The sequence below is a fragment of the Erpetoichthys calabaricus genome, chromosome 10 (genome assembly GCF_900747795.2).
Source record: "Erpetoichthys calabaricus chromosome 10, fErpCal1.3, whole genome shotgun sequence".
NCBI classification, from domain to species: domain Eukaryota; kingdom Metazoa; phylum Chordata; class Cladistia; order Polypteriformes; family Polypteridae; genus Erpetoichthys; species Erpetoichthys calabaricus.
In genome coordinates this window covers 56562388-56579168 of record NC_041403.2, presented here as the reverse complement: position 1 = coordinate 56579168, position 16781 = coordinate 56562388, and the positions used below count along the sequence as shown (strand labels likewise).

The 16781-nt window shown below is 33.2% G+C and overlaps 1 protein-coding gene across 3 annotated transcripts in view; it reads right to left on the bottom strand.

Moving 5' to 3' along the window:
* slc6a9 (solute carrier family 6 member 9) overlaps nt 1-16781 on the bottom strand; it is a 163625-nt gene that overhangs the window by 52784 nt on the left and 94060 nt on the right. Inside the window, exon 1 of one of the 3 annotated variants that reach the window (XM_051933142.1) lies at nt 9774-10151. The exons of 1 other annotated variant lie outside the window; for it this stretch is intronic. In XM_051933142.1, the coding sequence (XP_051789102.1) occupies nt 9774-9809 (36 nt within the window). In that variant the 5' untranslated portion in view covers nt 9810-10151. Of the gene's footprint in view, nt 1-8916; nt 9220-9773; nt 10152-16781 lie in introns of those variants that run through there. One more of the 3 variants, XM_051933143.1, reaches the window with a different exon arrangement.

Sequence of the window (16781 nt, the reverse complement as noted above, 5' to 3'; positions counted from 1 at the left end):
AAATTTTAAAAATCTATGTATTACAAGAACATTGGACAGTTCTGATGTATAAAAACAAGAAAAAAAATGAAGGATAAAAAGAGAGGTTAGGAGCAAGATGTTATATAATATGACAACTAATTAAAATATCAGTGACATATTTTAAGTAACATAGTAAAACATTGTCAATCCCAGTTAATGTAAATGACAATTTTTTTCGAGTTGTAAAAACATGTATACTAAACAAAACTTGAAGTACCTGTTTGACAAAGACACAGGAAGAACATGCAAACATCATACAAAAAATAATATGGTTTTAGATTCAGACCCAGGGCATTAGGTCTGCAAAGCAACAGCACTTAACCATGCACCACTGTAAATATATATTAAATACTATAGCACATACATTTTCTGAACCGATTTTTGTCGGTTGGGAGTAATATGAGTTACTTAAGGATTTCAATATTCGGTGAGCTTGGATTCTGTGAGGTGACTATGTTACCCAATTTTGCACTATTCATTACTGTAGTAATAACAAATAGGCAAATTGAGAATGTTATGTTAAACTATATTTAATCACCAAGTAATAGAATACAGAAACAGCGTTTACCAACTTGTCTTATGAATAGTAAGGTAATGGTATAAAAAAGCAACAAAAAGGCCACTAAAATATTACAGAAAATACTCTACAAACAGGTACAAGTTATTTTGTTATTTTTCTAAATTAACTGAAATATACCACAATTAAATAGGTCAGTTAATCTCCCAGCAGTTAAAATTCTAGTACAAGTATTAATATAATTTGGCTCCATTTTCTTTCCAATAAGGAAAAATTCTTAACTTACTGAGACAGTACAAATGCTAAACGAAACTTCACATAATTCTGATACGACAAGGTGTTGCATTGAAAACTAGATTACATTGTTACTTTTATCATTAGAAAAAAGCTCCCACGGCCCCTAGATCAAGAACTCTTTAGTCAGACAAGGGTGAAAATAGCTAAGCGTGATTAATCTTGGCACTTCCTTGACCTTTGTATTTTAAGGTTCATCAGCTTGAACCAGGAAAATGTCTGTTGTCAAAATTTGAAAAAGAAAGAAAGTCACCCTACATGCACAGATGTTGTCCATTGTTTTGGAAATTTACTTCATGACCTTAACCTAGGGGCATAAAGATATTTCATCACTAATTACTGAATTATATAAAATGATCATTAAAACATGATTGATCCATTTGAGTCCATATCATAAAAATGGATGTTAGAAATCTAAGGAAGAAAAAACTAGTGGATGCATTATGTAATTTAAATTTTCAACTTACTCAAATTATGTATTGTCACATCTTTTCTATTTAAACTACTACTTTTTACTAATCATGCAAAAAATCTGCACAAGTGTATGACTGCTGTTGGTAATAAACTACCACTGTTAATGTTGATAATAGACTAAATAATCAAACCAAACCCTTGCTTGAGAGGATTATGTTGAAACCATTACTCCACAGACACTCTAAAAGACTGATTATTAATTAATTCTAAATAAGCACTGTAAGTTACCCAACAATATATGAAGTGCAACATCAATGATATCCAAGCACAATCTTGAGTATATCATCAGTCCACTACAGGGCACAATTACTTCAGAATAATTTGATTTTGTCAATCATCCTTATTGCATGTCTCTGGATTTAGTAAACCACATGTAGAAGGCATGCCTGTGTAAAGTGTAATCCATATTTTGAGACAGCGTTTTAAACTGTAGAAATGTAGGCAATGATACATACAGTAAACTGATACCAAAAGCAACAACTGCTGGCAACTCATTGAATCATTACCATGAACCATTATGCCCATTCATAAGACATCATTTTGTACAGAAACAGAAACATATTATTATAAGAAATAAGAAAAAAGAAAATGATTCAAGGTTGAAGCATAATTAAATACTTTATATTTACTAACCAACTGACTAAAATACATTTGAATAAATGTAATCACAATGTGAATAAACCTAAAATATTTTTAATCTCAGGGCTAAGGTTAAATGGAATATAAGTGTCAAAAGAAAATAGTATCACATTAAATTTCACATGTTAAAAAAACCCACAGAATTCAAACCAGAAGACAGGTGGCCATAACTTCTGACAGTTGTGTACTTGCCTTAGTTTATGAAATGTTAACATGTACAGAGGCAGCATAAAGTGTGAGCTAATACATGACAAGAACTGGGTTTACATTTCAGAAAAATCAAAAATTGATGAAGTACACTTTGCATTGTTAATACAAAGTGGAAAAAGCAAATGCACACAATGTCTTTTAAAATGCACTGATTTTCTAGCCACTGTCAGGTATTTAGTATGTTCCACAAATAACATATTGTAAAGTGCAAAGGCAAAATTAAATAGTCATGAAACAATCATAGAAAGCTGAATGCAATGTTCTAATCTCTGCAAAAAAAGGTGAAACTGACTGCAAAAATATAAAACATTGTCTTCACCCATGAACAAATAACCAAGTGTAATAAAGTTACCACTAACATCTATATAATCCAAAAGTCACTTTTATATTGGGGATCATATTGCATCTTCAATTTGCTATGCTAACACACACATAAATAAATGAAAATGGCATAGAAGAGAAAAGAAGTAGATTAAAGAAGAAAAAGCTACTTTAAACACTGCGCAGTTATTCATACAAGTCTAATTATTTGTAATTAATTACATCATGTCTAGAGCTGCTGCATCACAGTCACAGATGTCTAGGTCTGACTACAACCTGGGTTCACAGTCTATATAAATTTTGCATTCTCCCTGTATATCATACTCCAACTTTCCTCTCATATCCCAAAAAAGTGTGTACAAATTTAAGTGGTCATTTTAAATTAAACCCCACAACAAGTGAGTGACATGTGTCCTATGATGGACAGATTCCCTATCCAGGCCTGATCCTCTACTTGGGCTTTGCCTCCCGCAAGTTTATGATGGATTAGGGGAGTACAAAAGTGGATACATGACACAGATATGCAGTGGTTAGAATAGCTGCCTCACAGTTTTGAGAAACTGTTCTTGAATTCTAGCCAGATCACTTTCACATGAATTTTGCATGTTTTACCTGTGTTTGCATGGATTTTTCCAAAGCAACACCATTTTTCATCTCAAAAGGTATGCATTTCACATAAACAAGTCTAGCTGTACCTAGGATTGCACCTAGTGCTGATAAGATCAATTATGACTCCCTTTAAGAGAAGTCTTTACCCTATAACCCAACAATAAGATTAAGAATCTTGAATAAATTAGTGTATTCTTACATTTTCAAGGATTAACAATGTGAAGTTATGTTTAAGGCAGTCAGATAATTTGGATGACTTATAGTACTGGTCAAAAGTATGTTTATCCTACCCATCAATAAAGCTGAGATCCCGAGAGCATTAAGAGTAATTAAGACTTCAGACTCACTAAGAGCACCAGGTCCTTTGCTAGACACTCTTGCGTACACATCCAGAACCACTCAAACTGAGCTAATTTGAGGTAGCTAAATAACTGCATGCTTTTGTTAGATTGAAGGAAAAACAAATACCACACAGAAAGTGACTGGGACAATATTTTATTCCAGGACACTGCAGCTACGATGCAGCAGCATTAACCACTGGACATCCATAGGAATGTTTACTTTTTCGAAATTTCAGAGTACAATATTTGTTGTATATATATTTATAACAATAAAACATTTGCACCTCAAATTAACAGGACATCATTGGCTTATGACATCTGATCATATATGTCTGGAGATTAACAGATGACTAAAAATGTATTAAGGATGCCAAGAGGCTATGGGTGTATCTTGTAATTCAAATGCATATTTTTGCCAATGCTAAATTATCCTCAGAAGCGTCTGTGCAGAAATATTTGTTCATGTACATGTGCCATGTGGTAGTATAACATTTTGTCAGTGGCTTAAATATAGCCAGCTTGCCAATATGCAGTTGAGGTAATTTAAAAACAGTGGAAACATGAAATTTGTAGAAATGTGCCAGTTCTCTCATCAGAAGTAAGCAACAGCAGAAGACCACATTGTACATGGTATGCCAGGTATTCTCAATACCAAACAGCCTTTTTATTGGTGATGCAGTGAAAAAGGTACAATCTAAAAGTTATTTTACATTAGAAAATCATTTGTTCTTATTTTCTTTTAAGGAAACTGAACTTTTTAAAGACATTTTTAAAGACCGTTTCAAATAGAGGGCTACTGAAAATATAGTGAAATTCTCAGAACAGAGTGCAGCTGATTGCATTCTGCAACTGGTGTTGAAAGACCAGAGAAATGTTTTAGTATGGCAATTATTGCAGGAAACACTCTTTCTAAAAAAAAAAAAGTATAAAAAAAACACACAACAACAACAACAACAACAAAAAACAGTGCAAAGGCCTCTGTATGATGGTGTAAGCCATGAAACTGTTAAAAGTTCATCACCATTATATTGTTTCATTCAGACAAAGGAAAATACCATGAGGCATCTGACCCAACACGTTTTTAAAATATTTTGCATTTTTATATCTGTCTTCTAACTCCTTCATTGGTCTCAGAAATTACAGTCAATATGAGACTGGCAAGCCAGTAGGTTAGTACCACTGCACGTGAGCTGACACATTAATTAGAATGACACCGAGTGCTGTTATAAAAATGTCACTAGCAACTTCCTTTTACAACTTTATAAAACTTAAGGGACAGGCTTGAATACCACTAAAAGAAAATTAATCAGTATTAGTAGTGTGAGGCCGTAAAAAGATTGGTAGCTCATAAAAGGTGTAATAAGAACTTCTGATATTTTAAGGCAGTACAGAACCCTGGCAAAGTAATGGAAAAAAAAATACACTACAGTGAACTGATTTTTTACAAAACAAAAATGCCAAAATTTCATCATTCCATGATAAATTTGATTGAAAACAAGCTCATCATACAAATGCTCATATCTGGACAATGCAAAAATTACCAAAAAAATATAAAACCCCTTGCTGTTGTTGCAGCAGTTATCACAACAGGTTTTTGAAAATCATTTTCACGTTTATAGTCACATTCTCCCTTCTAAGTTCAGGGACAGGGACATGGATGTCATGTGGAGAAATCTGCCAGTGGCACTCACAGGATTGGCTGCACAAATAGCCTCAAACCACCCATATGTTTCACTTAACAACCTCTCATTTAAACTTCATAATAAAGGAGTTCAGATGCCACTGGCATCTTTGACATCTTACCCCAGCAGGCAGAAAAAAAAACAGATTCGAAGGCAGAAAAAGGAGGCAGATTTTTTTAAACTTATCATATAAGAACAATATTGTTCAATGTGTCATGCTCCAAGAAAAAAGCAAACTCAAACAGACAGACAGACAGACAGACAGACAGACAGACAGACAGATAGATAGATAGATAGATAGATAGATAGATAGATAGATAGATAGATAGATAGATAGATAGATAGATAACTTTATTAATCCCAAGGGGAAATTCACATACTCCAGCAGCAGCATACTGATACAAAAAACAATATTAATTTTGTGCTACATCTATGTGACTGATATAATTTTTATAGTTATTGCTTAGTGTCTTGAATTAATGTAGCAAGATGCATTACTGTAAGAGTTGTGTATCAGTCATTCATTACACGTAAAGTACACTGAATACACTGGACACAGCAACCAATATTATAATTTAAAGATTTTCCAAATATCCTTATTATCTATCTATCTATTAATGGTACCCAATGATGACCACAGAAAAGAATAAGAATGGCTCCATTGAAGATATTCTTACCTTTATTCATATATTTAAAAGTTCTCTTTGCACTGAACACCTAATTTATAATAGAAATATCCATGCTTATTTTTAAAGTATTGTCTGTGGTTTGAAAAAGACTAAACTGAAATAAACTGAACTGTTAGCTGTCCTCAGGATAATAAAACAAATTGTATTGTTGCTTGAAATATAATTTTCAAAGAAATTATACTGATGAGGTAGATGGAATCATAACTTCATTACATTTCTCTGAAAGACAAATGTATTCCCTTTAAAACTTCTGTATTATTATTAGTAGTAGTAGTATTATTAGTATTATTTTGTATGTGTTTCAAACCACTTTTCATGTTAATGAAATGCATTAAAGTTAAACAAGACAAAAAGGTAAAGTAAAACCTAAGCGATAATGCATGATAATATGAAATAATTATATTTCTATACTGAGGGCTTGTCACTTGCTATGAGAAAATTCCTCCCTCTCTAATTATTCCAATTATTATCCAAGTATGTCCCAAGTCAGTGTCTTCTGAGACAGTAGATAATAGCCACACTGCTCTTAAAAACGCCAGTAAGACAAATACCCTACCATATTGATTATTGAAATTGGACTATAAAGAAGAATCAGAAAACATTCATGCTTAGAGACTTAATTCATTAAAATCTCGTTGGCCAAGTTTTCTTGAATATACATTGTCTCTGATATTTAATAAGAAAAGATCTACATAATATAACTGCTCTTTCATTTATTAGAACTGTAATTAAAACAGGCTTTGAAACACAAATTTAAATACACTGTATTCACTAAACCATGGTCACAAAAATGCCATCAGCATCACATTATGATTAGAAGTTTTACTTTTATCAGGCAATAAAAATGTGTGAAGTAGTCATTTATTTCAAACAAAAGAGGCAAAATTGTAAAATTAAGAATTTTAGCAAATTATCCCCGATTGTATTTTTTACTGATGCACAGCTCCTGAAGTTATATATTGAAAGAAGGTAGGAATTAGATTTGGAGAGGCAAGCAAGCAAGAGAGACACAGAGAGATTGAGAGACCTGTATTTTTCCCTCAAAGCTGTGCTGTATGTAGGAATGGGTAAGTGGACTGATACATACATTTTTTGCTTTCAGCTACTAAAAGTTGAGCAATTTTGGCTGTATCAGATGCAGGCACCCAATATAACTTACAAGATAGGGATCCATTAATGATGCTCACATAGATATTGTTTACAATGGCATAAAGGCCGGCTAAGTGACTTGCTCTGGGGCACAAAATATCAGAAGAGGAGTTTGCAGTGGTTTAATGTCCAATGCCTTAGTCATTAACCCTTAATACTTGCCACAAAATTAAGTCTCCCTTTACAGATTTGATAGATAGATAGATAGATAGATAGATAGATAGATAGATAGATAGATAGATAGATAGATAGATAGATAGATAGATAGATAGATAGATAGATAGATTTTAAAATAACAAGTAAACTATGTATGAAAAGTTATCATTGGCTTGCCCTCTGAAATAAGTTAACATTTACTGCATATTACATATCACCAAAAACACTTGCATCAAAAATATATTTAGGTAATTCACTTTAAACCATATGTTCAACAAGTTTTATAAAGTCTAAGCAATTCCCATATAAACTGTAATTGAAATTAAGACTACTGATGCATTTTCAAATCATTTATTTTATGAACAAATTATTTACAGGACTGAATTATAGGTTAGAAATGTACTATGTACAATGAAATATTTTATCAAGATAGTAATACTTTAAGAGTACCACAATATACAAATGCAAGGAGAATTTTGCAGTTATGAAACCTTGTTAATGCCTGTCTACCTATAATCGATTAAATGTTGAGAATTTTTTTTAAATTCCAGCAGAAATCCTCAATCCAGCAATTAAGAACCAAAATGAACCTAATTACAATTTAATCAAATATACAAGATAACTGTGATCTAAACCAAAGCGCAGTTTAATTATTCAAGTAATAGTATGCTAAGCTGCATCTATGAAGTGAAAGTAAAACCTTTCAAGACACCCAATAGCTTTTGATTTAAATGACTGTATGCTAAATAGTACAAGGAAGTTTAATTCCAAACCGTGATGTGAGCTGGACTACATGCTTTATGTGTATATATATCATTTTGGCACTAATTTTAAGCTAACTAGACTAATAAAAAAAATAAATTGTAAATGATGATAAAATTAAAACTGAACAACTAAGAAGGAAAACAGTAAAAAAAAAAATATTACAAAGGCATCAATTAGAATGTCACACAAAGACAAAATTATATTCTAATATGGCCTTCAGACTATAGCACCTAACGACTTCAACAGATGCAGTGTGAAATTTTCATTAAGCTGTAAGAGTCATCGTTAAGCTCAGATCAAATTTTGTTCAGGCATTTTGGAGTGGATAAAGCTTTTTAAAAGTTATATTTATCCTGCCATCAGAATGCATGCATGCAATGGCACTGTAACAGCAAAGTAGGAAAAGGATAAGCCTGCCTAAAACAAATAAACTAAAAATTAGAAATCAAAGTCAAATACACAGGTGCTAAACTGCATGCTAGACATTGCCCTATAATGGTAACCTATTAAAATCATACTAAAAGTTAAATATGATTGATTATATATAAATAAATTAGCCAGACTTAAAACTATATTGTTTTTTAAAAATGAAAGCTTCAATGCAATGAAATTAATTTTTAAAATTGCCTGCCCAGCTGTAACCCAAGAAATAACATTCTATAATCTTAGTATCGAATGATATGTGAAAGTCAAAACAAGCTCAGCATCATCTTACACTTCACTATCCACTTCGTGGAAAATGAGAAAAAAAGAAAATTAAAGACTGATTTCAATTATAGTGTTATTTATAATGCACAAAGGAGAAAGCCATCCCAGTAGCATATATCAGCACAATGATTCCAAGACAGAAAAACAAAAAGTAAGCTACATGTACCACATTTATGAACAAAAATGAGAAAAATTCACTTTCACACTGAAAAACACAGCACTATCATAATTAGTAACATAGAAATACTAAAATATAAAAGTTGTCATAGTTAAACAAAGCAAGCCACTAGGACAAAAACTATTAGTTAAAGTATCACTACACAGAATGATTATTCACCTACCGCAAGAAAACCCATTTCTTTCCTTGGCATGAAATTTTGATAGATCTTTTTTTAATGATTTTATGTATTTTGTTTTTCTTAAAAAAATGAACCTGCTATTTTACCAAAAGAAGACACCTCTGCTGTGACAGAAGCAAACGATAGGGTGTGACGGGACTTGGCTCTCGATATAAATCCGTGAGGGACAATATGCCATAACGGATATCTATGTATTTTTTTTAAACAAATCTTCCTTAGAATTGTTTAACTGTCAAGACCCCAAGGCATTAAAAGGAAAAGAGGAAGAACCCCCATAAATACAAGCCAAGACCACTTTTTCCCCCCAAGGAAAAAAATGAGAAAAGTTTCTCTCTTCTCCTGTCCCTTTCTCTCTCTCCTTTGCCATCACATACCCAGCCCACTTCCTAAAAAAAAGAAATATCTGTTTCTGCCCACCATCACAACCAGCACTACCCATTGCAATTAGTTATAAAAACTTTTCAACTTGGTCACACGTGGGCTGGTTTTTAAAGAGCTTTCCCCCTTCAGGTCACATGGTGAAGGGCCTATTGAGTCGTCACGGACACTCTGAATGATCGTGGAAAAATAAGGCATCCTTAACAATAGCTTGTCTTGATTAATTCAATTCTTTTGGGACCTTGCACCGTCGTCTGGGCAGCTTAGCACAATTGATGCTTTGATAGCTCCAAAAAACTCACTCTGCTCGCTCTCTTTGGTGCCTTTGGAATTTGAGAAAGTTTTTTCAACCATGTACAGCTTCGACACAAAAGAACAATAATAATACAACTAAAATGCACACGGAAAAAAAATCAGCTACAGATGGATTGGAAATATTTAAACTTGTTTTAAAGACTGACCTGGTCTGCCGAAAAAGCAATATTTCCATGAGACATTATTTGAAAAGCGTCGTTTTTTTTTTTTTGCCTCTATCTTGCAGTCACACGTTTTTCATTCACACCTTCTCTTTTCAGCTTCCGTAGGAAAAAAAGAAGAAAAAAAAAAGAAAAAACCCTCCTTTTCGTTCTCATTTGATTAATGCCTGAATTATTTTCACCTCATTTGATCTGATGGAGAGCTCTGTTTCCTCTCCGCCTCCCTCAATCATTCTGCGTGGAGGCACAGCTCCCCCCTTTCTGTGTGTCCCTGTTCGACTGCACTTCATGAAAACTATTTTTTTCTTTAATTGATTAAAAAAGACAAGCGGGAGAGAGATCCATAGCTTTTATTTGTGATTCTACCATGAATGGCCTTGTTGTCATCAGCTTGGTTCCCTGCATGTGGAAGGAATACTTGTTGTCCAAACTTAAAAAAAATCCTTGCCAAAACTGCTGCATGGATTACAAAAAAAAAAAAAAATAGCAAGGAGGCATACAATAGCACAAGATTGTGTTTTCTCCTTCTTGTTTTCGCAGCAATCACAGCCAGACCACCAACATTTCCACTCACAAATGCTTGACTCTCAAATAGTAATCCATTGACTTTGTTAGTTGCTTTTTGTTTTTTATCAAAATAAACCTCCTCATAGCAAAAAGCAACCTGAAAAATGCCTGCTTCTCTGTAAACTGAGTTTGTTTCTGACAATTTACACCCAATTCTTTCTCTGTAAATTCTGCAGGCTGAAACTAATAATGTGTACATTGTCTTTAATACCACTTAGCATTATGAAAAGGTTTTTAATCAGAAGGCAATTTATTTTTGAATGTGTTTTTAAGATACTAAAGTCAATAAATAAACACAATTCAAAAGCTCTGAAAACCACATAGAAAGTAGTTCTGTTATGAAGAGTCCCCACTGAGCTTCCTGAAAGTTGTACAAATTTGGCTCTAGACTTGGCAATAAGGTTAATGGAAATTAGATTGGGGATCCCAGCTGTGGGCCTGTGGGTTTTCTAAATAGATGCATGAAAACAGTGTGACATTTCTCAACAAATACCAGACATAACATCATGCACTTGTATCAGGGTTATGCTGGTCACTTAAAAAAAAAGCCTTACAATTTAGGGAGGAATGAAATTACCCCTGATTGGCTGCTTCACTGCTTTAAGATGCTGAGACATACTTTTTATTTCTGACTCACAAATACACTTTTATCTGGAGTTTCAAGGAGAAATTACAACCCTAAAGTGTAATAGATCTATTTAGGGATAATGCACTTCTCTTTTCTATTTTATTTTAATATTTTTATTGCTCAAGGTGAAGTTGCTTCCCAGCTCTATGACCCTGAGATCAAATCTCAGTTTTGTCAATTTCTGTGTGGAATATACATGTTTTCCCCATATCTGTATTGGTTTTCTTCAGATACTTTTAATTCTTTCTACATAAAAAAGAAAAATGCATAGCTTAACTCATACTCATAACTAATTTGGCACCATACTGTATATGTGATGAGGTGTGTGCAATTGTGTTTTGTGATGGATTAGAGTCCAATCTGAACTTGGTTCTTATCTTGTACCCTGTGCTGGTGCAATGATCTCCCACTCCCCAAAAATCTTGAACTGGAAAATGGGTGGAATGAAATTTTGTAAGTACATTTTATCATATAATATTATGACAAATACAGCTTTTTTGCTAAATCTTATTTTTCCAGTAAACTCTGATGGAAAGTATGATGAGTGCATATATTTTATCATTCAACCCTTTGTAGTGAAAAAACAGATTGAGAATAGATGACTTAAGCCAGGTAATTAAACCATTATTTAAATTATAAAGTTCATTTTACAAAAGACTCATCATTGTTCATAGGACAGCATAGAAAAGTGATTAGACAGACCAGCTGTTTTTGATGATAGGTCATATGTAGCATGCTGTTATGGTTAAGCGAAACAGCAAGGCTGTGATGCCACATCATGAAAACTGTCTGTAGACGAAGTCTTATTATAAAGGAACAAGAAAGCAGGGAAATTTTAAAGAAGATCTACTAGGCATATACCTAGACCGAAAGGTAAAACTTAAGCAGAGAAAGTGACTGATTTGAATCTACTCAATCTAAATAGAGATCAAGTGGAGGCATTTTAAAAGAGTCTAAAAATAAACAGCTGCCTTGGACTGATAGGCCCATTCTCAGAGGTTCTCAATAAATGGTTATTAAATAAACAGTATAAACTAGATTAATGTACATACTCTAACATGTAAAAAATGGAAAGAAAATGCCATTCAGTAAAACAAAACAAATGAATTACTATTTATTCAAAATGTCTATTAATAAAATTAGAACTATGTTCTATCCAGTTTTTCCCTCTACCATCTGTCACTCAAAATGAGAATGATGCACATTAAGATTAAATGTGTGACCCTGGTTAGCAGAGGTGCATTCCTCGGGCCACAGATGTTGGGACAATAGGAGTGGGAGATTCTTCTTGGAAACAGCTTCTGCAAATCTGGATTCTTCACTTTCTTCTTCTATAGCCACCTTGTGTTTGCCTCAGAGAGGCAGCCTATCTTAAAATTAACTGCCTCTTGATGATTCGTGTGATACCACACAGGATTAGGCTAGGGCCTTCAAGTTAGCAATAGCAATTGAGCCTTTTGTAGGCAATTGCTTCTATTAATCGACATATACGCAATACAAATGAAACTAACTAGCTTTTAATTAATGCTTTATGTTACAGTTTTAGCTATCTTCCACTCTTTGGAAATTTTCCCAATTTGTAATGATCTCTGAAAAACACACTGAATAACAGAATGCACTAAGTGGTATAACCTATAAGACATTAGAATATAAATGCCCAGAGATAAAAGACAACATTTTGTACCTTTGCTTCATATTCATCTTACTCTATATCAAATTCAGACAGCTTGAATATGCTGCAAAAACATCAACTCTTAGCAGCATTTCATATATGATCACTAAGTTCTTTGAAAACATTAGGATAAATTTAGTCTGTTTCTCAAACTCTTATTTCAGTTTACCCTTTTAAATTACAACAGCAGTACCTTATTTTCTACAAAGTATGCAACCTGATTATTTACTGTTGCAACTGCCGTGCTACTGATCACTTCAACTGCAAAATATTCACAAAATAAGAAGAGTATTTTCTCCTTCTGGTAGGTTTTATAACAGAAATGCTGTTCTTAAGAATGTGGCTCTTTTCAATCCTTTCTCTTTCTTCAAATATGCCATCAGAACAATTTAAGGGTGATGTCTGCATTATCAGCAATATTAAATTGCACAATGCAATTACAATTTTTTTCTTAACTGTTACCCTCTTGTTTTCATGGGACTTAACAGTTAAAGCTACCTAGTTTTTATCTATGTAGAATTTGATTATTCTACCTGTATTTGTGTAGGGTTCCCCTGTAGGTGCTCTAGTTTTCTCCACATTCTAAAGATATACTTGTTAAGTTAAAGGAAAAGTTTGGTATTTTTAAGTCAAAGCTTTTTCTTCAGTATCATGGTATATACTAATTTGCCTAATAAATTGCATTCTAAAGTGAAGCATATTTTATACATTTTAAAAAATAACCATCCTAAAAATTACTTGTGCTTTATGATACAGCTTATGGTTAGTGGGGTTCCATTGTGAAAACAAATGTAAACATTTTAAAGTGGCAGTCAGATACAAAAATGTAAATATCTTCAAATTGCCATTTTACAGCACATTGGATCTGGTTAATTTCTGGCCTGGTTGATTTCTACGGGATTTTTGCATGTTCTACACATGTTTGTATTGGCTTGATTTTTGATTCTAAATTGTCCCTGCTGCCGATGTCTGTTTGCCCAGTGATATTTGTGTTACATTTTCCCTCCTAGTTATCAGGTAATAAAAATGTCTGAACAAATGCTTTGCACATTTCTGTATTTATTGGATTACCAGCTGGTCTTAATGAAACCTGGCTTAGTAAATCTGACATGTTCCCTTAGGTGAGGCGTCACGAAAAGCATACACATTCCTTCATAAATCTAGGTATACTGGTCGAGGAGGTGGCCTTGGAATAATTCATTGTGGCAAAATGCACACCACTTCTAGAAATTTAGGCAAATTTACATCCTTTGAGTCACTCATTTTAAATGTTTAAATAGATTCTAGTAATGCTAGTCTACAGACCACCAGGACCATATTCATGGTTCATGACTGAATTTTACAGCCTTTTATCTGATTTAGCTTTAAGTCATGATCTTGTAGTGTTGATGATGGATTTTAATGTACACATTGATGTGGAAACTGACACTTTCAGCAAATATTTTACTTATTTGTTAAACTCACTACTGTCAATGGTCTAACTCATAATTATAACCATACATTAGATCTAATTATAACTTACAGAGCTGAAATTCAAAATTTAAATATTACTCAATAAGTTATTTCTGATCACAACTTAATTACATTTGATTTGGGTCTACTTTACCAATACATTCACAGATTAAAACAAAGATAGTGTGACATCTAGATTGTAACTCTGCTTCAAAGTTTGAAGATATATGTCAAGAGTAAACATGGAAAACAATTGAAATCAGCTAACATCAAATTATAGTGTGACATTGAGAGAAGCTCTGGGTACAGTAGCTCCCCTTAAAACAAAAGTGATTTAATCACATAGAAACTTGCTCTGGTTTAATGAGAGCACTTGAACTCTTAAATTAGAGTGTTGAAAACTGAAGCATAGATGGAGAGCAACAAAGCTACAGTTCTTTCAAACTGTAGAGTATCAAAGCCCAATCAGAATGCTATTCTAAAATTATAAACAACAACAATAATAATCCTAGTGTACTGTTTAGAATAGTGGCTAATCTAACAAATTAGAATTCAGAACAAGCATGCAAAATACCAACAGACATTAGCAGTACAGACTTTATGAATTTCGTTTATGAGAAAATCAAAAATATATGATCCCAGATCTCAGCATCACATTGAAAACCTAATACTAGCTTTACAAACGCCAGTTTAAAAATTGTAATCTTGTAACAGATCAGGAAGTCATAACTTTAATTTCTAAAATTAAACCTACTACTTGTTCCCTTAAACGATTAGCTTTATCAATAGCTCATTACTGAATGATGTAGTGCCTGATACACTGAAAGTGTTATCACTTACTTAAAAAGTCAAACATAGACCCACACTTAATAATTATAGACCAATTTCAAAGTTATAGACCAATTTCAAAGATATAATTTCTCTCTAAAATACTTGAAAATGCAGTTGCCAATCAGCTTCAGTCTCACCCTACATGTCTCAATTTATTTGAGAAATTCCAGTCTGGCTTCAATACCGGTTATATATATACTAACACATGTTGTAAATTACATTCTAATACCCTTCTGCCCGGGATTGGTTCCTGCCTTGTGCCCTGTGTTGGCTGGGATTGGCTCCAGCAGACCCCTGTGACCCTGTGTTCGGATTCAGCGGGTTGGATAATGGATGGATGGATGGATGGATGAATACCCTTCTATTCTAATATATATACAGTATATCAGTATGAGATATGCATATTCTGTATGAGTTTTTCTCTAAACACCTCAGTTCTCCTCCCATATCTATAATTTGTACAGGTTAGGTTGAATCATGACTGTAAAAAGGCCAAGAGTGAATGTATGAGTATGCCCTGGTTATTAGGCGTATTGCCTGATGGCCTTTTTAATCTGTTACATACACTATACTGATTAACAAGCATTAACATACATTGTACATTTTGGTGTGCAATGAATGCAATACCCAAGTTTTACCACTAAGCTACAAAGGTTTTGCAGGGTCTAACAATGACTGCACATTTCCAAGATCCAAAATAAAAAACAGTGAAACAATATCCATTAATCACCAAGTATAAATTAAACTAATCCTTGAGAGACAGTAAGCATCTCAGATTTTTCACAGAGTTATACTAAATGGTTTATCACAGGAATGTTCACAAAGTACAGAGCAGAATATTTTATAATGTTTCACATATGAGCAGAACAAGACAATGTGCAATGCAAACAGCTGTGAGCAGCATGCCTGGAATGTTTAAAGAGAGATGAAAACAAATAAGTTACACAAAGATGTCTAATCAAACAACGTCCATGAACTAATCCATATTACTCCCCATTTTTTAAGCCAGTCTACTAAAGTTTTTATGCTGTCTTAAAACATTTGGGCACCCGAAATATAATAATCTAAATTTATATTATATTTAGGCATTTCACTGCACACAGTTTTTTTCGTTCTTACTTCTTAGCTGTAATATTATACGATGCCATAGTCTAGCCTATAAAATAAAATAATTTCTATATTCAAAAAGCTTTAAAGAAATGTAACCAACACTCCAACTGAAGCAAGCTGAATTAGGCACCCACACTTCTAAAATTAAGATGAACACAGGTTATATTTGCCTTTATCCTTTTATCTACAGTCAGACAACTAAAGAGTGATTGAAATTGCATTTGTGTAAAAATAAAAATATTACTCGGGGAATCCACAGAATGAATTGTCTATATCTGGCAAACTGTCTAGGATTTTCAACAAAAACAAACACTAGGGCAATTACAGAATCCCTGCCAAGAGGGGATGATCTGCTCACTAATTGGCTCTTTAATTTTCATTAATTAGTTCCTATTAACTAGCAGAGCTGCCGCACTGCCCCTGGAAAAGTCTATGAAAGTCCCAGAGCTCATGTGATATGATTGTGCATGGTATGCACACTTAATAATTAACTATAGGAAGTTTAATAACGGACTTTGAAAATTCTGTCTTACATGACATGACATGACAGAAGCTGCGACACACTCATCATCAGAGACAATAGACCTTCCTCAAAAATAAACTATGAGCTTGATGTCAAATGTAGATTTCAAAATTCTTTTGAATTGTTTGGCATTAGAAATGTAACTAAAATGACAGTCAGTTTTTTTTTAATCTAAAATATTCATGCTATTATTCCTAAACACACAGAAAA